Source organism: Ruditapes philippinarum, unplaced genomic scaffold (assembly GCF_026571515.1).
Source record: "Ruditapes philippinarum isolate M1 unplaced genomic scaffold, ASM2657151v2 ctg8973_1_1_1_1, whole genome shotgun sequence".
In the NCBI taxonomy this organism is placed as follows: domain Eukaryota; kingdom Metazoa; phylum Mollusca; class Bivalvia; order Venerida; family Veneridae; genus Ruditapes; species Ruditapes philippinarum.
The window spans coordinates 29,149-55,191 of NW_026862951.1; the positions used below are offsets into that span (position 1 = coordinate 29,149).

General features: G+C 32.2%; 1 protein-coding gene and 1 long non-coding RNA gene across 3 annotated transcripts; one reads left to right on the forward strand and one right to left on the reverse strand.

Annotated features, from left to right (window-relative positions):
* Positions 1-5,579: 5,579 nt before the first annotated feature.
* Positions 5,580-8,621, reverse strand: LOC132720720 (uncharacterized). The gene has a single exon (XM_060704904.1). It carries the CDS (start codon positions 8,378-8,380, stop codon positions 6,650-6,652), a length of 1,731 nt encoding a protein of 576 aa, XP_060560887.1. The 5' UTR covers positions 8,381-8,621; the 3' UTR covers positions 5,580-6,649.
* Positions 8,622-13,941: 5,320 nt separating this feature from the next.
* On the forward strand, positions 13,942-24,210 carry LOC132720719 (uncharacterized). 2 transcript variants are annotated; one of them, XR_009624379.1, is made up of 4 exons: positions 13,942-14,692; positions 16,821-16,913; positions 18,971-19,158; positions 19,765-24,210. It is a non-coding gene; the product is annotated as an uncharacterized LOC132720719 (long non-coding RNA). The 2 variants fall into 2 exon arrangements; XR_009624380.1 differs by lacking the exon at positions 16,821-16,913 and having other exon boundaries at positions 17,470-19,158.
* The last annotated feature ends 1,833 nt before the right edge of the window (positions 24,211-26,043 follow it).

The window sequence follows — 26,043 nt, forward strand, 5'->3', positions numbered from 1 at the left end:
TTTGACATCAGTAAATTCTAAACACTATTAACTTAAATCTAGGACCTTATATACATATGAAGATAATTAAGCACATCCCGGAAATTTAAAATTGGTTGTGATTTACAGCACTGTCATGAGATATCAGGCTACAAACAATTATTTAAATCGATTTTGTAAAGCAAGAACAACATGTTATCAGATGCTTAAATGTTAGTGTTAAAACGTATTACAATAATGACATATTTAGTTTGAAAATAAAATGTTTTGTATAATATGATAGGGCTTTTAGATATTGTAAGTTGCTAGAAAATTGAAGTTCGTGTAAATCAAACCCATTGCAGTAATTATCTTAATGTATGGGAGATAAAATCTCAAAATCAAACTCAATATCTTATCAAACTTATTGTAAACAAACAAAAAAAGACATAACAAATATTTAAAAAAATCAGATCTCATACTAAAACCCAATATCCTCATATAACCTCAATGTCGAACACAATAAAATGTATCCTCATATGTACACAATCGTTAATATTAAAAAACAATGAATTGTCGAATTATTGTCAAAAATCAAAAGAGAGGGCTGATATAATTAAGTTGTCAAATAATCATACACTCACAAAACGCAATAATGATAATAATGATAGTAATAAATTGATGTCTGAATGGACATGTACAACCGGAACAAAGCGAAAAAGCAAAAATGTAACAATGCAAAAATGTAACTGTTACAATTCTAAAAGGCGAAAATACAACAATGCGAAAATGTAACAATTCGAAAATGCGAAAATACAACAATGCGAAAATGTAAAAATGCGAAGAGAAGACAAAGTTATCCTTTGTCGTCTGTTTGTATTTTCGCATTTTTGCATTTTGAACGCGAAAAATCGAAAATACGACAAATTTTATGTGTCATATATTCGCCTTCCTTCTGTCGTATTTTCGCTTTTTCGCCTCGAAAATCCGAAAATGCATAACACGAAGAGACGACAAAGTCCCTGCATGTTTTCGCATTTTGAGGCGTAAAAAACCGAAAATACGACATGGCATTAATCACCCAGCATAACATCCTCATAATTCTTTATCCATACCCCTATTTATTAATTATAAATACTTTAACCATTTATTCATTAAAACTTTAAACGAACCCAGTCTATTCAAAAACTATTCATGAATGTTAAATTTTAGATACCTTCATGAAGTCTCAAATAAAAACCTATATTTTCACAAAATCTCTAAATAAAACTCAATATCCTTATTAATTCTCATAACCTCAAAGTCAAACTCAATACAATGTATCTTAATGCCCTCAATCGTAAATATTAAAGAAAAATAATTAAGGTGTCGAATTGTCGGTAATATTCAATGGGGATGTCTGATATATCAATAAGGTGTGAACTAATCATACACTTACATCTGCAGGTAATGACTAATTGAATGCCGGTCTGATATCTGAATTATATCCTGACAGTATTGTATCCAAAATATCTTGAGTGTCCTTCAATATCTGACCTTGATTTTGGATAAACCTGTTGCCAATAACAACGCGCCTAATGTCAAATATATTGTCATTTTTTTCGATTAATTTTATCTTACAATATCTTAATTTTATCATTTTTTTATTTATAAATGTGCATGCATAAAGCTGTATGTGCGAACTCCATTTCGTAAATTTATAACCAGACAATCGCCTACCCACGGTTGATAAACATAACATGTATTCAATATCACGTGATGAATGCTAATGTTACGGCATTAGCATTAGATTGCTGTGTAAATGACAATTCGCAATAAATATTTATGAACTTGATCATAGAAATAATTGTCCTATTTGTAATAAATTCATGAGTGAAGAATCTGATTACAAAGGTACCGCAGGTTGCGGAACATTCTTTATTCATGTAACCACATATATTTTGGGTTGTGAAGCTCAAATCGCCTTTAAAATCCAAATAAAAATATTTTGTAAATCCCAGCACACACACTTTTTATATAGATGAAAAAAAACTTTTTGAAGTTTGAAGCCGTTTTGAAAAAAAAATATTTCAATGTTATAATATACAAGATTAAACATATTCGTACCCCTACACTCAAAATCGGGTTGTTTTTCATTCAAGTTCCAATATTTTCACATAATCCTTTTGTCCATCGACACAGAAGATATTATTCTCCACGCTGATGGTCAATCTGGAATTTCAACATCATCAAAACAACGAAACAGGCGAAATAAACATTGAAAGTGAGAACAAATATGTTACCGAATGGCTCCGACTAAAGCCAGACTGGTTCTCACTTTCAAAGCGCGGCACATTTTGATTATGGCAAAAGAAATATTTTGTAAATGAAGAAATAGAGCGATAATCATCTCAAGTCATGAAAATAACATCAAGTACCTGTCTGAAAACTGTTTAGTGGAAACTCGGCAGAGCCTCGTTGCGCCGTAAACAGTAACCCTCGAGCTAGATATGCCGGTATGTACCGCAGCCAGTGTAAGATTCTTATAGCACGTCAAATTGTTGTGTTTGTATTATTTTTAGTTTTAACTATTTGGCATTCTTTAGTTGGGTGGTTCAATTATTCCTTTTGAATAATGTTGAATCAACCTAAGGATATGTTGCCTGCTTTTTGACTTTGTATTGTGACGTCTTATCTGTGACATGCAGTCTTTATAACCTCCGGACCCCTTTCAAAAATCCATTTTGTTTAGTTCCGCCCATTGTTTTCTCGTTTAAGGCACTTGCTTTCTATTACTTGGGGACCAAACGCCGCTTTTCGTGGAATGGCATTGGACGGGCACATTGAAGGTTTTATGATAACCGCCGTTTGAACACATGTTAACCATGTTTAAATGTTAAATTCTGCTTGCCTGTGTTATGGGGCGTGAACGGTAGTTTGCACTTGACAGTACCGTCCATGAGCAGACTCAGTCAATTCGAGCCTGCAACTCTTTCAATTTTGGCTTTCTTTGGGTATTCATTCTTATGTTCTCTATTCTAAATAACACTTTGTTATATATTTTACTTCGGGGCAAAACAAATGTAAGGCATGCTATATCAAACACAATCTAAAGTTAAATTCGGCAAAAAATTGAAAATGTTGCAGGATTGGTTTGATTAAACACGTTCATGGTTAGTACTGGAAAGTGCTGCCAAATTCTGTCCACGACCCCTATCAGCAGTATTAAACATTCAAATGCTGAAAATTTTGAAGTAAGAAACAGTGGCGGATACAGAACAATGTTACATGGCGGCTGACATGTAGATGGGAGATTTTTGACAGAAACAATGCGACAGACGAAAAATGAAGATTGAGGTAGTATCTTGTATATGTGACAAAAATGTAACAGACGTCTCTTGTATCTCATCTTAGTGGCAATTTGTTTCTTTGATAGTGTTTATACTACTATCAGAGTTTTAGTTGTATCAATATTGGTGATATTGAAATAGATAAAAACTTTATGTGAATGGGGTCTCACCAATATACTGCAAGGGTTGAAATCATTTTAAATTTATAAACAGTCAATTTACTTGACTGATAAATAAGTAACCGAATTACCAAAGTTAAATACTGCTTTTTATTCTACAAAAAAAAGAATAAAACACTAATATTAAATAAGCATTTTATTTCATTTAGATATTTAAGAGGTAATTACAATTCAAATATATTCAAGGCAGCTTAGAATATTAAATATTATTAAAAGCAAATTACTAATTACTTCATCTTAGTAAAAATCTTAGAACAACCAGTAAATCAATTCTTTCAACTGTTATATTTTTATAAAACTCGCTTTTAAATTCCTTTAAATCACAATTTTCAATTCTTTAATAAATTATAGGACTTCCGCGTAGAATGTGGAAAAACAAGAGAAAACTATATATAGTGTAGCGTAACACATCTACATGTATTCGGCACTATTAGTGACTCTTAATTATTTTCATTAAACATTTGGAAAGTAATGAGTCAATAAATTTTGCCGTTTTAATGTTCATTGGCAAGTCATTCAAGCAGTTAATAGTTAAAGATTTCTATCCCCCCCCCCCCGACAAGAGACAAGACTGCTTAGCTCAATCGGTGAGAGCGCGATTCTTTTTATCTCGACATTGTGGGTTTCATTCCCGGGCTGGCCACCTAACATTACTTATCAGTCTTTCGGGTGAGATTTGAAAGTCTCGTGTATGACTGCTTAAACACTTGGCACTTGGAACCAAGCGAATCTTTTGGAATTGGGTCATTTTGTATCTGTGTCCTCTAAAATGTAAAATGACTAATACTCTTTCGGAGGACTAGCCAAACGGGCAACCAGTGGCAAGTATGAATAAATTCAAATACAAACAGACAGGCAGGTGATCAACATACGGATGACAGCATTAAATGTTTTGATAAGGGTGTACACTGTGACCAATATAGCATGAAACTGGCACGAATATATGCCAGTTAATGAATGTATCTTTTGGCTAACCTGGATGGGGGCTGCGACCCTAGATCCAAGCCCTGAACCCACCACTAAGAAACATCATACGGCGATAATCATGGAACCTTCAATGTGGCACGTTAGTGGCATTCCATGAAAAGCTACGTAAAAACTCGCCAAAGTAAAACTAAACGACAAAACAATGGCGTTATTAAACAAAATGGAATTTTGAAAGTTGGTCAGAGATTATGAAGTCTGCATATAAGAAGCCAGTAATTCTACGTATTGCGTCTAGATCTACTTTTTTAGACTACGGCTGTTTTCATTTCAGGCATTATTACCGGGGACGCATATGGGAGAGACATAAACATTGAACATTGTATAAATAGACCGGAATTGGAACCTGTTCCAACGAACTATTGAAAAACTTTTTTTCATGCCTTTCACTGGGCTATGCTCATGTGCTTATATCATTTGACATGAATATAGGTTTTAGTCAAATGCCACACATTTATTTACCAATAAAATAGTTTCAGCACGTTTATATTATATTCAAGGATGACCGCTCTCATCCCCTACATTGTCCTTTTGAAAATCAAATAATAAAATAAATTGTCCAATATGAAGCTTATTTGTTTGTGTTGAATGAAAGATGTTTGAAATTTTACCTGCTGACAAAATTAAAAGGTTTTTTAAATTACACCCTCTTGTACGGTGGTAAAATTTAAATTTCATAAATTCACGATCTCAAAATCACGAATTCAACATCATTATTTTTTTCAAGAATTCAAAAAGTTGAAAATCTTGAATTTGTAAAGTTGATATTGTGAAACTCAAAACGTAATTTTATGAAGTTGAAATCATAAATTCGTGTTGCTGAAATCGTGAATTTGTTAATTCAAGTAGCAATTAATTGCACTTTAAGCATTGTTTGACAATATTGATCATTTGAAAATCATTCTGAATAAAAAAAAACGATTGATTGATTGATTAGACCTAAAACATATAATTATTTAACATTGTTTTAAATCTGCATTTATAGAACAATGTCATTATATACCATGGGAATATATTTCTTACGTTAAGCTTTTTTTCTTTTCTTCTGAATATTTACGGAAGGAATATGTATGATATTCAGATAAAACAATGCAATTAAAACATAAAACACAAATACTATTACTCCGTATAGTTATATTTATTCATCCTGATGAGCATAATATTAGATATATAATAAGACACAGTAAAATATATACATTTTCTAACATAACTTTCATGTAATGACTAACAATGATTCTTTACATATCTATTAAATTATGATATATTTTATAATAGCGGAGTCAACTGAAGCTAAGAAACTGATGTTAATTTTATCTTTACTAATCCTGAACCTGTTTAATTCATGAAATGGATTTGCCTTTATTAAGTTTGGTGCAGCCCATTTGAGGTGTATAAGATTTCAGTATTAGAATAGAAAAACACTGGTTAGACTGGTCAAATGTACATGCTGGCTTGGCTGTATACTGATGGCAAAGGCTAATCACTTTCAGGTCAGGCAGGAAGTGAGTGTTTAAAATATTAAAATAACGTAGTGACATGATATCACAAATATTTGAACAAAAAAATCTTCGGCAATTTGATAATTACAAACAAATGCATGATAATACAGTCAACATTATGTGATGATAAAAACAAATAAGATAACTATGGTTAGAACATTACTACTTTACATATAAGCTGTTCAAAATAAAAATTTAGAGAAAGGGTGCTCTTTCAAAAGCATTAATCAAATTAAAATTACATGAAACATGCAAACTGTGTTTGATTGAGTCTGCACGTGAAAAGAACAATCTGTCGATTAATAGATGACATTCAAATTTAAGGCATGTTTGCCTAAAATGAAATAAATTTATATATTAATTGAAATCATTAGAATGATAAATATTAAATTGTTTACACCTGATGTTAGCGATGTTTAATATATCCATTGAATTCCTTGGAATTATTAATATTAAATTGTTAACACCTGAATCTGTCTGTCATTGTATACATGGTATACATTTACTACAATTTTTTTGTTAGCACACTTTTTCTCAGCATATTGTTTTATTTGAATGTCTTTTTTATGAACAGCTACTTCGATGCTAGAACGCAAGTATTATTCCATGATCCATCATATGTAACCAATAAATTCTTGTTTCTTTCTTTAATAACTTTGCATGGGTGTGTAAATTCTATATGAAACAGAAAATTGTGTTACTAACATGATATTTTGAATTTCTGCATTATCTTATTTCCAGGACAGTTATTTGCAACAACAATGAATGATTTATCACGTGAGACACATACTCTAAATGGATATGTCATATCTAGCTTGTACGATGATAATATCTGACCTGTTTGGGATATCTGTACAATGGTGTTTGTTTTGCCACAACATACCAGGATAGTATCAGAAGGTCCAACTGCTGCACCACGTGGTAACTGTATCTGATCATCCTTCACAACGACTCTCGTGTCTGTCTTGATATCATATATGTAGACAGTATGCTCGTCTCTATCTGTAATCACCACTTTGTCACTGCTCTTTATGTAAGTACTAGCGCTAGTGTCTATAGGATATATCTTGTTTGGAAAGTTAACACTAAAATCACGCTCCTCTCCTGTCAATGATACAATACGAACAGGTCTTGGTTCATCAAAAGTCCCTACTACAAACTGTCTATCATCTTTCAAACATATAGAGTAATAGTTCGTGTTCACGTTACATATCTTACTAGACCTTATTTCATTACATTTGCTAACATGTAGAAATTCTATTTTGTATCCTATACCGCGTGTAATCGCTACTTCCTTCTCAGATATTACAGCAACAGATAATGGGTGGTAAGATAGCTGGTATGATCCTACTTTCTCAAGCTTCTCATTGTACACTAAACATTTCTTGTTTGTGTTATCTACAGCCACCAGTCTACCATCAGGTAGAAAATCTACACCAGAATATAACGTTTCATTGATATCATCTCCCGTCTTCTTCAAAGAAATAGCAGAAATTGGTGTTAATTTCATCGCCTTATTAACAGAATTAACATCTCCCTGACGAGTAGATTTTAATAATAATTGTCCTGGAACATATTCAGTAATTTGCAATGGCGGCAGTTTTAATGTTTCGTCAAAATGAAAAGATATGTTTACCGTCTCTAAGTTCTGACATTCTTCTTTGGTGTTTCTGCAGAGAGTATTGACGTTACTCTCCATTTTATGTTCCGCTATATATTTCTGTACTGGAGTTCCATTTTTGAAAATACTTTCAATCGTCTCTAAGCACGATGTAACATCAGCCAAATGTTTCTTGTTTTGTGTTTGTTTCTTTGACAGATTCTCGAATGTTTCTCGCTGAAGAATTTTAGCTCTCTTGGCGACGGAATCTTCTAAATCGTCAAATATTCTGATTACTTCGTCTCGCATTTGTCTAATCTTTACATGTATTTCTTTTATATCTTCAGCAAGTTGATCTTTTGAAGAGCAAATATGTTTCGCAACACTCTCAGCAGCTTTTTTAGCTTCCTTCAATTTCTCCCCTAAGGTAGAAATTGGTGAGGTTATTTTTCCGGCGATCGTCTTAATTTCTACAACGCTATGACATTTTCGGTGATTTACAATAGCACAAGTACTGCAGCAAAGCTTATTGTCATCTTCACAGAAGAATTCAAAAAGTTTTTGATGTTGATCACATAACTCTAAGTTCTTCATTTCAAATAAAGTAGTTGAAGGATTACCTTCTTTCACGCTCACCAATTTATGATTTTTCAAGATCGCGAGCACGTTGTGTACATTTGAACAATCATTACATTGAAATTCATTACAAGTTGAACAAAACTTGTCAGCTACATTTTGCTTATCCTTACTTAAACATGGTTGACACAAATGTTCCTTCACACGACCAGGAACTTTATCATCCTCTCCTTTTTTACTTCCACTTTCCGCCATTTTGTGTAACGATTATATTGTCCCTATTTGAGAAATTACATATATACATGTACATACATTTAAATCTTGAGGTCAATATTCAGCGACTTCACAAACTTAGATATTTCAATGAAACAAGTCCGGGTTTTAAACTGATTTAACTAAACAATCATCATGTAAGTCATAATATATTGATTTATTCCGATCCAAACGTTATCTGTCGAATGTTTACATTTCGTTGCTAAACACGTCAACTTTGGAACGCGGAAGTTAAATTTCCATGTACATTATTCGGTCGTACCATTATGATATTATGGGTTGTGCACGGTGTTCTATTTCGTCCACAAAATTTCGCTAGTAAATACGCTCTAAAGGGGGAAATTTAGTACTTAATTTCGGATATCTTAAATTTTGCTAGTCTCTCACCTTTTCTATAGACCAGGGATACTTATACTGTTTCAACAATTTCAACTCGATAATTATCGCCTTACTTTTCGTATTTTATTATTTATTTATTATAGTCTCATCTGTGTACAGTTACATATATTTCAACATAAAAGATAAACATTACATTGTACATAGCTATTCTTTGAGTTTGAGTAGAATTACAAGGGACTTAAGATATTTTACAATTTTTACAATTAAAACTATATTCTGTTATGTTATGGGCATATATATGTGTATATATGAAATGCATACACATATATGAGCCGCGTCACGACAAAACCAACATAGTGCGTTTGCAATCAGCATTGATTCAGACCAGCCTGCGAATGCCCGCAGTCTGATCAGGACCCATACTGTTCGCTCTCAGTTTCTCTACTTGGTAAGGGAACAGCATGGATCCTGATCAAACTGTGCGAATTCGCAGGCTGGTCTGAATCAATGCTGATTGCAAACGCACTATGTTGGTTTTGTCGTGACGCGGCTCATATATGTGTATATCATCTGTAAAATCTGCCAACAGCAATACTTTTACTAAAAGCTGACTATTAAAAGGTAAAAAAATAGGTTTTCAAACAAAAAAAAGTGTGCATCTTTATAGTATTATAATGTATTTGTCTACAGATGGATTGGACTAATTAGCAGAATTTACCTTGTTAATATAGAATGCAACATGGCAGGTCATTATCAAACTGATATAAAATACAGTCCAATTTTGTTAAGAGCGTAACAAGTCAGTTTGTAAAGACAAAGAGTTTATTATAATATTATTTAAAATTTGACTGAAGACATACCAATAATGTTAAGTCTATATTGTGTTTTGATTGCTACTATACTATAATATAGAGTGTTATTTCGAAGTTTTAATATATGATGATTCAGTGAATATGATAATTTGAGCATAAAGATGTTTTTATTGCACATTTAATCATATTAAGATTGAAATGGTAATATAAATTTACTTTAAATGATCATATGACCAAATAACAAAAATAATGTTAATTTTATTATATCTTTGCTCAACACGTTTTTTTTTTTTTTTTTTTTTTTTTTTTTTTTTTTTTTTTTTTTTTTTTTTTGTAGGCTTTGTATTATTTGACACTCTTCTTTGCATATAAGCTTGTTTCAAGATATTATTAAATAAATGTTTATACTTTGTACCATATACAATTTACAAAATGACTTTTAGACACAAATAACTACCGGTAAGTCTGTTAACATATTTTAAATCTTATCTTAACACATGTTCTCTAAGTAGACTCACATCTACTCCAACTTTGTAAACCAATGTATATGTGTTCTTTGTAGCAACGCTATATGTCGCAACGCCGCTATATGTCGCAACTAACGCTATATGTCGCAACGCTAACGCTATATGTCGCAATCAACGCTATATGTCGCAATCGCCTACCGTTAAATGTCGCAACGTTGCCGCTATATGTCGCACAAAAATCGATTGCCGCTAAATGTTGCAACCCCTTGACGCTAAATGTCGCACTTGGTAGGAAAATAACAGATGGAACTGAAACAAAAAGTAAGTGTTAAAACATTTAAAGTTTATATCATTTACACATGAAAACATATCCTAGTAAGCAAACAAAAGTTGTATTTTGCGGTCTATGGCAAAAACCTTGTATGGCCATTTAAATTTCTACTATGACGCCATTCCTTTGTTCTGACCGTACTGTATTTTTAATACAGTACAGGTAGGTGTCCAATATTAATGTGTAAGTCCAATATTAATCATGTAACACATTAATATTAGACAGCGTGCCGTCTCTTGAAAGAAGCTTGTATGACCACATGATTTTGTGGAAAATTCTCCAAATAAAAAAAAAACAAAAAAAAAAAAAAAAAAAAAAAAAAGAAAAATGTAGCCTCGTTTCTCAGAAGTTAACAGGAGGAAAGATGAAATGTCTTTCCTTCGCCCATTACGCAATTACATAATTTTATAAAAAGAACAATACTAGTCTTGTTCTCTGACTCATTTAACAAATTTTTATTCCAAACCTACTGAATTTCGATTTTCAAGCTCTTAACATCATATCACTGTTTCCGCTTTCCAAGTGAAAGAAAGCGGAGCGTCAGTTAATATATGATTTTTATGGGATTAATTTCTTGTCTATTGTCCGTATTTTTCTGTTTTAAATACATGTATACGTTAAGTTGACAATCATACATGATTTGCTTTATTGTATGTACGATATGTTTCAGTTAGGTCAACTTTTTAAGTAAGGGTAATGGTCAGCTTTTAAATACAAAAGAAAAAATACATTATTTAAAACAAAAGCGGTAACCGTTATGTTTGAAAGAAACGATTCCAGACACCTGTGGTATTACAAATATCTACTCAAAAATAAGAAAATATCATTTTGTTGCATTAATATCCAAAATTTTACATCCGTGATAGTTGTAGTAAAGTAAAAATATCATTTTAACACTAAATGGTCAGTAAAAATCCTTCTTAAAAGTCATAGATTGTTTCAGTCAATCATTTAAAATATCCGAGATTCAACACAAATTTGAAAACATTTCATTTTTATTATTCCTTGTAAAAATCCCAAATGTAAATTCATGTATACTGTATGTGTGTAAGTCCAACATTTTGTGTAACTGGTATATTTTGTGTATATCATTGTGTTCATGTACATAATTGGTCATATTTCAAAACACGAAAATTTCATGCTACGGACATTTTGTTATTCAAGAGGCTACCTATAGGGTTTTGCAAGTAAGAAAAAGATAATTGCTAAAACATTAATATTGTACATTTCTAGCTCAAAAATACATTATTTCTAATTTTCGATAGATAACATGATATTTGATAGTAAAAGTAGTAATTTAAGTAAGATATAAGCCTCAAACTGACCAATAAGTAAAATATTGAATTCCCTTCGGCGCTACGCGCCTCATGCAATTCAATATTTTACATATTGGACAGTTTTCGGCTTATATCTACTACAGAAACGGTTTTTGATAAAAGTGGTGGATTTGGTTCTCAACCACGGACCAGGTGTGAGATCAAACATTCTCTTTGAGGATGTCTTTCTCACAAAACGCATCAACAAAAACATTTGGATATACATGTATATTTGTTATATTATTTGACATTACTGAGCAAACCGCTTGTAAATGCTAAGGGGGAACTATATCTTAATATATATTTTATATTATACCTGTTCATAATCTGACTAGATAGGCTTTACTACATGTTAATATTAAATAATACCCAATTGATCTGTTGATCGATATTCGTAACTATGCGGTGTATTGATTTAGGTTTATGACAGAATTGTTATACTTTCATATTCTTTTATATTTATCTCAATATTTCTTTGGGAACATTAATGAATCCAATATACTATGGAATTGCCAAATGTTGACTGCCTACTGCTTACTGGTAACTGCTTACTGTCAACTGCTTACGGCTTACTTCTTATTATTCACTGCTTATAGCATTAAAATAAAAATGGACGACCTATTACAACTATATTGGTCAAAAAATTATTCAGTTGCCGAAATAGTTGCCGTTCTGGAGGTCAAACACAATATAGTGCAGTGGTATATAGGCCACTTCCAACAGCCTTGCTGTTGGGTAAACCCTTTAGCGATGTGGTTGAGGTGTCCGCCTACGGACCAAGAGGTCTGTTGTTCAAAACCCGGTTGTACCCTTGGTATTTTTCTGCCTCCTAATTAACTTTAATGGTGTCAGAAGTGTTTGACGGACTCATGCGGTAAGCAGGGAGTGTCATTCAGGAGAGCTGGCTAGCTCTGAAAAGTAAAGACGGGAGGAGTGTAGTGGTTGTGGGTATAAAGGGCACTTCTATCAGCCTTGCTGTTAGATTAACCCTTTAACGACGTGGTTGAGGTGTCCGTCTACGGACCAAGAGGTCTGTGGTTCAAAACCCGGTTGGACCCTTAGTATTTTTCTGCCTCCTAATTTACTTTAATAGTTTACAGGTACATATAGATTCTTAGAACAACATTTAAAGTAATTCACTGATAAATTAATAAATGCATGGACTATAACATGGAATTCCATAAACGACAGCCAACTGTTGACTGCTTACTGTCTACTTCTGACTAACTACTGCCTACTGTAAACTGCCTACTGCTTACTGTCAACTGCTTACTGTCAATTGCCTACTGTCATCTGCTTACGGCTTAATGCTTATTGTTCACTGCTTATAGCATTAAATGTACCAAAACATAAATAACTATGCGTGTCTGTGCAATAAATCGTTGATAACTCGGTCGTAATCCTTTGGCTGATACATTGCAAATAAATACGCGCAACGCACGGTAGACAGTATACAATTATTTCATATGTGATTTGGGAACATTCAATCTATTGGCCCGAGGTGGAGGGGAGAGTATTTTTAACTGTTTCCCAAGGCCGTAGGCCGAGGGAAACAGTTCAAAACACTTTCCCCGACACAAAGGAACAACTGAATGGCTGTTTCCAAATCACGTATGAAATAACTGTTTTATTACCTGATCAATTACTGTTTTAACAGTACTTGCAGAAGAAAAAAAGAACAAGAAAATAGTTCCTTAAATATGTTAATAATTAAACTTAAGTTTACGAATTTAACAATCTTTTAACTCTGTCACGTCACGTCTGGTCTATGACGCTCCAAGGGGAAATCATCTACATGACGTCAGAGCACGCGAGGGAAACAGTCAAAACTATTGACCGGTCAACAGTTCGTGAACATGGACGTTTTAAGAATTTCAGAAAACAGTAAAAAATACCAAATGACATTTATATAAGGTATCAGGTAATAGTAACCTCGTATATGGTATAGAAGGCCATGAACGTGTGTAGATCATATAATAATGTTTTAAAATATATGAGATAGGTGAAAGCTATAACTGATATAACATTGGATTTCATTTTTTTTTAAATATCACAATTAGTACTAAAAATTTGTTTTCGTCATTGTACTTCGTTTATATTATAAAAGTTGTGTTTTATTTCTTTGATTATAAATGGGAGATTTGTACATATTTTTTATCATAACATTTACATTTTATGTAAAGAAGTCTGTAGTTTACGTATTGGGTCTAGATCTACTTTTTGGAAGGAAATTTTTTCAAAAAAAAATTTCCTTTCTATAGTATCGGTCTCTCCTATATCAAAGAGAACGAACAACACCTAATTGCATTCTGTTTAAGCTCAATAGAAAATAAGTAGTTAATGCGACCAAGAAAGTAGTGCAGCAGAACTATATGTATACTTTCAAACGTGGATGACTTGAAGAAAAAGCTGATGTTCAAAAAAACTTGAAATGATGATATTCAATGTTAGCTTACATCAATGGAACATAATCTTAAACGTGTACGGAAAAAAAACATCAGTATTATTACGCATTAGGCCAAAGAAAAGTTTGTGTCCATGTACCTTATGTACAATAAATTGAATATAAATAAGGTGTAATTTTGTAGCAGAGATGCTGAAAAATTCACATGTAAGTCAACCGAAGGGAAATGAAAGTATTTATTGTATATATTTAGCAATTTATTGAATAGCATTTTATGCCACCGCTGATTTTTTTTACGTCAATAACTCAAGAGGAAACAATGGATACAATATGTGGCCTTAAAAAAACGTACTATTTTCGCAAAAAATGGTTCGCAAACTTTCATAGAATCAAAGCGTTTGAAACAAAAATATTATTATATAAATAGGGTAAAGTGATGTGTCCGACTTACGATCACTTTACCCTAATAAAAAACAAGATTACAATACAAGTCTGGTAAAACTTGGTTTTGACTAGATCTAGTAGGGCACACCCGCCATTGTTCGGACCATCGACAGAATAACGTTCGTGTTTTTCAGATTTCTCCATCCAAGACATAGATTTGCTGATGAATAACATCGCAAAGGTTTGTGGAAATGCTTTTATTTCTTTGTTCAAAATCGTTTTGTGTTTGCAGATGTTAATTTGTTAGACAAACGAAATTAGGTCAAGGATTGTTTACATTACTGAATTTACAGGTAAACTCGGCCCTATACCAACTCGGGACAGGTCAACTCCTTCCTCTATTAAAACCATATATTAGGATATAGATTGTTTAGATTGTTTAGTTAATAACATATTGTTTGAAATTATCTTTAAGATAAATAATTATCTTAAGAAGAGATATCAAGACAATATATGTTAAATATTAATCAATAAATAGAGTTTTTAGATTGAATTTTTGTGACAATGAATTTTATTGTATTTAATACTGTTTGTTTTTTAATATGACAAATGCCTTTTTAACGATATTTTTTACAAAAAATCTGGAGTAGCATAAAATGCGTTTAAATTGTAAATTCTTTCTTTCTCTACAAATTCACATACTTTTCAATATCCTTGAGTAGATGTCTGTTAGTGTGAAAATGTTAAACCATGAAAGTTATGATGAAAACATATCAAAAGTAAGAAAAGTAATCATTATCAGTAATATGTAATTATGGGCCGAGTTGACCCGTGCTGAGTTGGAATAGGGCCGAGCTGTCTCGAGGGCCAAGTACGTTTAAGGGCCGATCTGACCCTGATTCGAATTTACAGTGTTGACTGTTGTGTAGGATTTGCTTTTTCATTTCTATTGTATATAGACTATCTATTAACATAGAAATAAGTTTATAATATATTATATTTAACTGTTGTGTACAATTGATATTTGATAACTGTATCAAAATTTATCATGGCCCTCTTGATTTTTATTTGGCGAGGTCCAAGGACAGGCAGCCTTTCGCACAGACTGCAATTTGCAGTTAGTATAGTAATTTTTAGTGTTTGATGATCGAAGATTTTTTCCTTCTGAAAATCATGGACTTGAATAATTCAAATCTGTGTGAAAGCGCAAAGAGAAAGAGACTGAAAATTAATTTATTATTTCTATGGACAATATTGATTGTAATAAATTTGTAATAAAACTTGTGGGTCAATTTCCAGCAGTAATTGAATCATGACAAAGTATTTTTAATAATTTTATTTAACTTGTGGCTACTTGAAAATTTCACGCTGGATATTTGCTTACCATTACATTTTGCAGAAGAGCTCTATGATTGACATTAAAGTCCACGGGCCAATTCATTTCTGATATACTGGTCGGAGAGATAACTCTGACGCATAGATAACCCCGTCACTTGATAAATATAATTGTTTTAGCTTTGTTTTTCAACAAATATGCACATGATCATTCACCTAACAGTATAGGAAGTTAGGAACAGGACAGAATGTGATGATTTGTTATAATTTGGTAGACTTTTTAATGTTTTTCAAATAACCTAAACTTTTTGTAGGCAAAAACTGCTTCAAAACATTCTTTTTACTAAATTACAGTAAGGTAGTTAGAAATGTATTGACCACAGGCCACTGACTTGGGAAAGATTTTTGAAAAATTCTTTAAATATTTACAAAAAATAGATAAACCATATAAGATGTAAAAATAAATTATTGATGCTGATTTTCCAGTCATTTTTTACTTAAAAATTTAAGTGTCGACTTTATCTACTGTTGTGGGGTAAAAAGACCATGTTTTGTATACCTCATTCAAGACCTTCAAGAAGTACCAGATTCCATTTTCATATATAGTTTTTGTGGTGTAATGTAAAGCCTTTGAACTGAACTTTGTTTAGGTGGTTCAATATTTAAAATATACTGGAAGATAATTAAAATATTGCAAAAAATATGTGATTTAGTGTCGGAGTTATCTCTCCAACCAGTATCTATAATCTTTCCGATATCTTGTTATAATATAAATGACTGAACATCATTGTAGAATTATAAGGAAAAAATATATATATGTTCATTCTTTGTAAAAATGTTAGAAGACTTGCAAGTTACCAACTTTATCATTGCATTTATTTATTATTGAAAAAATGCTGAACAGCTAGTCTCAACAGTGTTTATAGGCTAGAATTTTCAGTTTGCATTAGGGCCAAAATTATTAAATATATTGTTAGTCTGACGGCTTTCCCATTGCTGTCATCAAACTTTAACCTTGTTCATAACTTTTTCAGATCTTGGTGTATTGTCTTCATACTTGGCCACATCAACCCTTCAAATAGACCAGACTAAACTAAATTAACTTGACCACCATATTAACATTCAAGGTAAATGTCTAAATTTTCTTGATTTTTGCTATTAGTGGCTATAACTTTGTTATTTTTGAATGGATTGTCTTCAAACTTGAACAACAATCTTTCAGGATAGGACCTGACTCACTCATTAATGTCCTTGAAGCTTTTGTGATCAGAAGTTGTACAGAATAATACAAACCCAGAGCAATTTCATTCAATGCAACTTCTGAGAAAATGGATTTTAAAGATAGTTGTTTTCTTGAAATTTCAGGACAGTATAGTAGATAGTAAAGACATTTAATACGAGGGTTGTTCAAAAAGTAATAGGACTGCAGCTCTAATGTTCACATTTTTTAATTTACGTACATAATTTTACAAGAAACAAATATCGGAACATGTTCTCTATATACAGTGAAAATTTCAATACAAAATGTTTACAAATAAGAATTCTGTGAAATTTTCAAATGACAAGGGGTACGAAACTCGGCGCACGCAAAGAATACAATAAAAGACGTTCATGACGTCGTTAACTAAATACAAAATATAACAAGTGTCATTCATTCTGAAAGTATTCTCCCTAGTGTTCCAGGTGTCTGAATTATGTGACCATCAGTGGAGATTAAACGAGAAAGAAAGCGATCACAATTTCGTTCAACTCTCCAAGAAAAATGCCCGATAACCGGCCATTCTCGACTTGTCTCGAATATTTTGAGTAAACTGGGAACTCAACAAGCCTGGACTTAAAATGCTAAATATGCAAAAGCGATTTATATTATTATATAATTTTTACATGTATCTCAACGTACAAAATTATTATATACAGTAAAATAACAATATTTATCAATTGAAAGGTATCATTTATTAAAACAAAATTGGGAGAAAATACTACTAATCATTACCGTTAATCATTATTATATTCATTTATTAAAACCAAGTATATATAATGAGAAACAATAAAATAGTGTTTGATAGAAATGACTTATATACAATCCTTTGTTTAGAACTGAATAAGTAGACCCGAAGCAGACATAAAAAGTGCCGGACAGTCCGCGTACCGTTTACCGTCGATCCATTTACAGCGCTTTTGCAATTGACGTCACTAACGTCCCTTTTATCCTCACACTTTCCTGTTAGAGATTTTGTAATCGCCGTTTTTAAATTGATTGTACCAGTTGAAAACGAGTGTCCTGATGGCAGGATAATTTTCCTTTCTTAATTTTATTATTTTGTATGTATCTGAAATAAAATTGCGAATTTGTAGGCACAATGTAACGATCGCACGAATTTCTGTTTGTTACCGAGTGCCGTATTTCAACATTTAACGTCATGACCACAGCTGTTCAAAACTAAATTATTATGCCATTTCATGCCCTAATGATGTCAAATTTAGATATAATGTCACTTAAATATAAATTAATGTGTTGGTGGAATATATGGACAAACAGGGTATAAATTATGAATAAATTTGAAGTACAACTTAGCTTCAATAACTATTTTTATGTGCTGCGCCGGGTGTGTGTTACCATGGTTATTCAATATCACAGGAAACACGCGTTCATCACAATATATTAATAAACTTATGCATAAATTGTCGAAAACATTTTACGATCCCTATACATATGAAAATATTCTAAATTGGATGAAATATGAATATGCAAGACTCTCAGTCCTATTACTTTTTGAACAACCCTCGTACATACTGTATATACACTATAATTACTATAGTATACTATAAAAATCTTTATGCTTGGACAATTTTGAACAAATTGTTTCTTAAACAGTGTAAGAAATTAGGATTTGAATCGACTAGGCTGGTCAGACTACTAGATTGGAATATTCACTTGTCCAAAAGACATTTCACTAGCACGATTCATTTGTTCAAAACAGTTGTTTATATTGCCTCTGAAAATACAGTAGCCTGGTCGGGCTTGTTACTGTGAAAAGTTGATAGCCCAAGGAGAAATTTAGTAGTCGGGCTCTCAGACTACTGCTAATTTCGAACACTGCTTAAATTATTGATTTGATATCAACTAACATAATTATTAGGATACTATATGTATATCTAATAATAATTATATTTTATGTTTCAGAAGTTCGGCCTACATGTCAGATTTATGAATGTGAACAGCAGGATATCGATTTTAAGGATGCTTTAGGGTCAATGACAATGAAATCACGAGAGATAAAGGCTAAAATGTGAGACTGTCAATCTGACTAACCTTGAAGTGAACAAATGGAAAAAATGTTTCTTTCAATAGCATGGGCTTTTAAGGAAGAGGTACATGATTATTTAGAAGTATTTGTATATGATATTTCTTAATTATTATATTCTAATAGCTTTTTTTTTTCTTGACTTGTTTAAAGGCTGACACAGGACAGTTTATTTTAAGTCAGTGAGCTTCAGTCACTGGATAGACTATTGTCACAAAAAGCCAAATTTATAAAAAAGAATTACAGTGTATTTAAATATCTTATACAAGAAATTAGGAACAAAATTAATAGCAAGAACAATTGTGACATGTAACATGTATTTAGGAATTCAGCTTTCTTTTCCTTTTTACCTCAGGACAATTCACATTAAAATATTGAATATTCACAGTAAGCAGTGTTAGCACTCCGACATATCTGACATATATATATGATCATCTTATCATCACTTAGCTGTCTATAGCTTATCAGAATCACTCACATTTATGAATTTAAATAATTTTGAAAAAATTGCTGCTTAGCAAATAGATAAAATACTTGGGGTGTCTGTGACTGATTGGTTTAGTTTCTTGACTTTAAACCTTTAAGCCTTTCACTGCTGTAAGTTCGTGCTCGGCAAGGGTTAACAAGTGGAATTTTAACTTTGCAATTAACTTTTTCTAAACAAATATTTCAGGAAACAGAGGCGCTTATATGATAGAACAGTAAAAGCAGGAGTGATAAGGAAAGATACATGTAGATATGTCTTCATGTCGGAAACACTAAAGAAATAGAAATATTGTGGTTTTATAAAACTTAAAAGAAATTGGAATATCAGGAGACTGCCTGCCCTTTGCAATGTTGGATAATGAGTTCTTAGATGTGATGTCGAAAGCCTCATGAATATAGTACCATGACTTAATCTAATTAGAAAAAGAAATGACATTGAGGAGAAAACTAGTCACCAGTCTTTCACCAAGAACTAGAGATAACTTTCCAATATTTGAAATATCATAATATGTATAGAACTTTATTGAGCCACCAGTTTTTCACCAGGAAAATAAGATCACTTAACTATTTTTAGCTCACCTGTCACAAAGTGACAGGGTGAGCTTTTTTGATCGCTTTTCGTCTGGCGTCCACTTTAAATGACATCTCCTCATAAACCACTAAGCCAATTTCATCCAAACTTCACAGGAATGTTTCTTTGGTGGTCACCTCTAAATATTGTTCATAGAACGCTGGTTGCCATGGCAACCAAAAGAAAAAAACTTAAAGTATCTTCTTTTAAAGAACCCAAAGAGCTAGAGCTTAGACAAAGTATCTTTTTTTAAAGGTATGAAACATCTTCTAGTGAGTGTCTACAAAGTTTGTTCAAATAAAAGCCCTGGGGTCAAAATTGGCCCCTCCCCTGGGGTCATTGATTTTCCTTATATGTGTATAGCAAAAACTTAAAAACCTTCTTTGAAAAAACCTAAATAGCTAGAGTTTAGATATTAAGCATGAAACATCTTCTGGTAAGTGTGTACAAGGCCCCACCCCAGGGGTTTCATTGTTTTTAACTATTTGTGTATAGTAAAAACTTAAAAAATCTTCTTTTAAAAAACCCAATGAGCTAGAGCCTAGATGTTTAGCATGAAACATCTTATGGTGTCGACCAAGTTTGTTCAAATTTAAGCCCTTGTATAAAAATTGGCCATGCCGGGGTGGGGGGTGGTGCAGAGGTCTTTGTTTTACATTATATGTGTGTAGTAAAAACTTAACATCATGAAACATCTTCTAACGGGTGTCTTACAAGTTTGGTCAAATAAAAGCCCTGGGGTTTAAACTGGCCCTTCACCAGGGGCCTATATACACATGGCCCTCTTGTTCAACAATCTTGTTGAAATATGTATGAACAAATCTTTATCAATTTCAAGCTTTTATTGAAGGAATTTGAAATAACTTGGCAGAAATGATTGTTATAATAAGACAATGAGTCATGTCAACAACCAGACCCCTACCTCCAGGGTCAAGGTCGCACTTGCTCATTCAAGGTCAACTTGTCTATTTGAGAGTATATCTCCTGTCTGGTCTTCCCTATCTCTAAAGGGATTTTGTAAATTCTTGCCACAATTTCTCACAATAATGAGAAGATGTATCTTGCTCAACAACAGCTCACCTGCCTCCAAGGTCAAGGTCACACTTGGAGGTCAAATATTAGCATAGCCTGTTACAGGGTATATTTCGTGTCCGGTCCATAACTTTGTCATTTATTGAAGGAATTTGAAATAACTTGGCACAAATGTTTGTTATAATAAGACGATGATGTGCAACAACCAGACCCTTACCTTCAGGGTCAAGGTCACACTTGCTCATTCAAGGTCAACATTGTCCATTTGAGGGTATATCTCGTGTCCAGTCTATACCTTTCTTATCTTTAAAAGGATTTTGTAAATACTTGCCGCAATTGTTCACAACAATGAGATGATGTGTTATGCGCAACAATCGGTCACCAACCTACAAGGTCAAGGTCACACTTGGAGGTCTAAGATTAACATAGCCTGTTATAGGGTTGTTTTTTTTGTCCTGTCCATAACTTTTTTGTATATCAAAGGATTTTGAAAACACTTGGCACAAATATTCACTATAATAAGACAATGTGTCAAGCGCAACACCTGCATCCCTACCTCCAAGGTCAGGGTCACATTTCGAGGTAAAAAATTAACAGTCTTTTAAAGGGTATATATTGTGTCCAATGTAGAACTTCTTCATAGTTCAAGGGATTTTGAAATAACTTGGCACAAATAGTCAAAATAATAAGACGATATGTCAATTACAACACCTGCACCCCTGCCTCCAAGGTCAAGGTCACACTTAGAGGTATAAAGGTAACAAAGTCTGTTATATGGTATATTTTATGCCCCGTCCATAACTTCTTCATAGATGAAGGGATTTGGAAAATACTTGGCACAAATAGTCACAATGATAAGATGATATGTCATGCACAACACCTGCACCCCTACCTCCAAGGTCAAGGTCACACTTAGAGGTCAAAGCAGGGATTTTTTCTAGGATTTTGGGAACATAACCCATACCCATGCAACTGGGAATTTCAGCGATATTTTGTTAAAATTTGGAAAAAATGTATGACTGAACGTTTGCAGTGATTAAATGTATGCAAGCAATCACTGCCTAGGATGGCTTCTTCAAACATTTAAACACTATTACAGTAAAGAAGCCCTTATTTTCAAAGATTTTAGAATTCTTTATTCAATATTTATATTTTTGTAACTTTCAATTGGGAATATTTTCCTTTGGATTGGGAAAATAATATACTATTTTCAATTGGGAATATGTCCCAATAACGGCTATAAAATAAGCCAAAAATCCCTGCAAAGCTTAACATGATATATTTTGAAATTCAGTATTTCATTTTATTTCTTTAATAAATTTATTGTTGCATTTGCAGATCCAGCATTGATCATAATTTTGGACTGAAAATCCTTAGATCCCTGCCTCAATCTTTTGAAATAGCACAATTTTTTGCTTCATATAAAACTTCCCTGAGGCGGGGGACGTTGGTATCTCTGTCAAAATTCTTGTTTATTTTACCAACAAGTGTTCACTTTCAAACTTTTGATCATTGTATTTTTTGTACTACCTTTTGTATAATGTTGTACTTTATTTATGTTCTTATTCTAAGATTAGCATGGCCAACTCATGAAAGTCCAAATGATGGTCAACTTTTTTATGTTTTTTTTTGTTGTTTTTTTTTAAACATTATTTACTTTATTTTTACAGTGTTCCTCTGAATCATACATTCTGTTTAGTTAAACATGCACTTCTTGTTACTTATTTTCCCATACTTCATATTACATTGATCACGGTTTGATGTGATGGCTCATAAAATTATAACAATATCATTTCTTTGTACTTTACCTAGTAAAATATGAAAACAGAAATGCTCTTGTAAGCTAACCAATAAGATTTGTACACCTTTTAAGGATACAATTTATAATTGGTATATTCAACAATAAATCAAAACACAGGTCAAGTATGATTTCAGTTACATTCCACAAAATTTATACAACATTATGCATTCCTTACTAAATCATATGCAAAAAATTGATTCATAACTGATAATATTTGAATGCTTTTGAAATCTTTAAAGATTTTTCATATAACTCTGGACAAAATTTAACAGTCTTTAGTGAGTTGGAGTGTAGTATGAAAAATCAGGTGTCTGTTGCAAAGATCAAGGTCACTACTTTGGATCAAAAGTCAAATAATAACTTAAAACATAAGAGTATATTTCTATATACATGGCTGGATTTTCATAACATTTATCACAAATGCTCACTTATGTATACATCTTTCTCCCCAATCTGAAGCTTTAAGGTTCAGTTCTGAATAATGGCAACAGGCTTGATATATGCTGCCAGTAGGCTTGTCTAATTATGTACATATTTTGATTACCCACTCAATAAAAGCATTGTTCTTAACGCAGGCATTCAAGTCCTATGGGCACATTTCTACTTTTGACTATATTTTGTTGTATAATGTCAGTCTTGTATGTAAAAAATCCTTAAAACAGCACCTCGTATATTACTGTCCGTTTGCATTAAAGCTTCTTTCATTCAGATTGTTATAACTTGTATCACCTCAATATGTACCAATAATTTAAAGGGACTCACTCCATTGAGGTTTAAAAGCCTAAAACATAACATTTGAATTTCTACAGAAATGAGCCGGGGCACTTGATACAGAAATATATGCACAGATAGGGAAGAAATATACTTTGAAAGGAATTGAAAATCAATTTTTTTATGCTTTTCTCAGCCTGATCTGCGTGATATGTGTTTAAACGCTTTCATTTTGGGTAATATTTTTACAATTTGAATAATTATTCTTGAAAAACGAAGTGCGCAAATGATCTGAAATTTTTCTCAAAGATTAGTGGTCAAAACATACATCAAGTGGTACATTAATCTAGAAAAATAAATTTCAGTCTCATCATGTCAAAAAACCTCAGTGGAGTTCCTTTTACACATTTTATCTGACAAACTAAATTTCATTATCTCCATATATTTAATCATTTATTTTTTATATTACATATATTTTTACTTTTATGCAAGTTTTGACAATAAAAGTTTATTTTAAATCATTGTTCTTTGTTTTGCTATGACTTTAACAGCATGTACATCAATTTCATACTAAAACATAATTAGTTATGTTTGAACTTACAAATATAAGCACATGATGAGCTTTTCTTGTCCTTGAGTTTAAAATAAAAAGTCTCTTCATTAACTATGATTAAATAATGCTTATGGCATGGTCTTGAATTCCTATGAAGTAGTCATATAAGTCATGGCCGATTTAGGTCAAACTGAGTGGTTCTTTGTGTGCATAATGCAGTAGTATTATCTATTAATTCACTTATTACTATATTAGTAACAGAATTGCCTATGATTTCAACTGATTATGAGTGTCACAACTTATGGGTTTGGGGCCCTGGGCCAAGAACTAGTTTTCAGCCCACTGAACATGAGTAGTGAAAAAACGGAAACAATGACGTCACATTTTACGTCATCAAATCAGCTAGCTGTAGATTGAAGCTTGCACATATTCCTTTGTTTTTAATTCACACGCATTAGGTATTTCTATGAAAATTTCCTTCCAACAGTACTTTCAGTGCTTTGATTTAGACTACGGCTGTTTTCATTTCAGGCATTATTACCGGGGACGTATATCGATTGAACATTGCATAAATAGACCGGAATTGGAACCTGTTCCAACGAACTATTGAAAAACATTTTTTCATGCCTTTCCCTGTGCTATGCTCACGTGCTTATATCATTTGACATGAATATAGCTTTTAGTCAAATGTCACCCATTTATGTAGTAGATATAAGCCGAAAACTGTCCAATATGTAAAATATTGAATTGCATGAGGCGCGTAGCACCGAAGGGAATTCAATATTTTACTTATTGGTCAGTTTGAGGCTTATATCTTACTCAAATTACTACTTTTACTATCAAATATCATGTTATCTATCGAAAATTAGAAATAATGTATTTTTGAGCTAGAAATGTACAATATTATTGTTTTAGCAATTATCTTTTTCTTACTTGCAAAACCCTATAGGTAGCCTCTTGAATAACAAAATGTCCGTAGCATGAAATTTTCGTGTTTTGAAATATGACCAATTATGTACATGAACACAATGATATACACAAAATATACCAGTTACACAAAATGTTGGACTTACACACATACAGTATACATGAAATTACATTTGGGATTTTTACAAGGAATAATAAAAATGAAATGTTTTCAAATTTGTGTTGAATCTCGGATATTTTAAATGATTGACTAAAACAATCTATGACTTTAAAGAAGGATTTTTACTGACCATTTAGTGTTAAAATGTTATTTTTACTTTACTACAACTATCACGGATGTAAAATTTTGGATATTAATGCAACAAAATGATATTTTCTTATTTTTGAGTAGATATTTGTAATACCACAGGTGTCTGGAATCGTTTCTTTCAAACATAACGGTTACCGCTTTTGTTTTAAATAATGTATTTTTTCTTTTGTATTTAAAAGCTGACCATTACCCTTACTTAAAAAGTTGACCTAACTGAAACATATCGTACATACAATAAAGCAAATCATGTACTGTATGATTGTCAACTTAACGTATACATGTATTTAAAACAGAAAAATACGGACAATAGACAAGAAATTAATCCCATAAAAATCATATATTAACTGACGCTCCGCTTTCTTTCACTTGGAAAGCGGAAACAGTGATATGATGTTAAGAGCTTGAAAATCGAAATTCAGTAGGTTTGGAATAAAAATTTGTTAAATGAGTCAGAGAACAAGACTAGTATTGTTCTTTTTATAAAATTATGTAATTGCGTAATGGGCGAAGGAAAGACATTTCATCTTTCCTCCTGTTAACTTCTGAGAAACGAGGCTACAT

Coding starts and splice junctions, on each gene's coding strand:
- LOC132720720 (XM_060704904.1), bottom strand. CDS start 8,380: ATGGCGGAAAGTGGAAGTAAAAAAGGAGAGGATGATAAAGTTCCTGGT.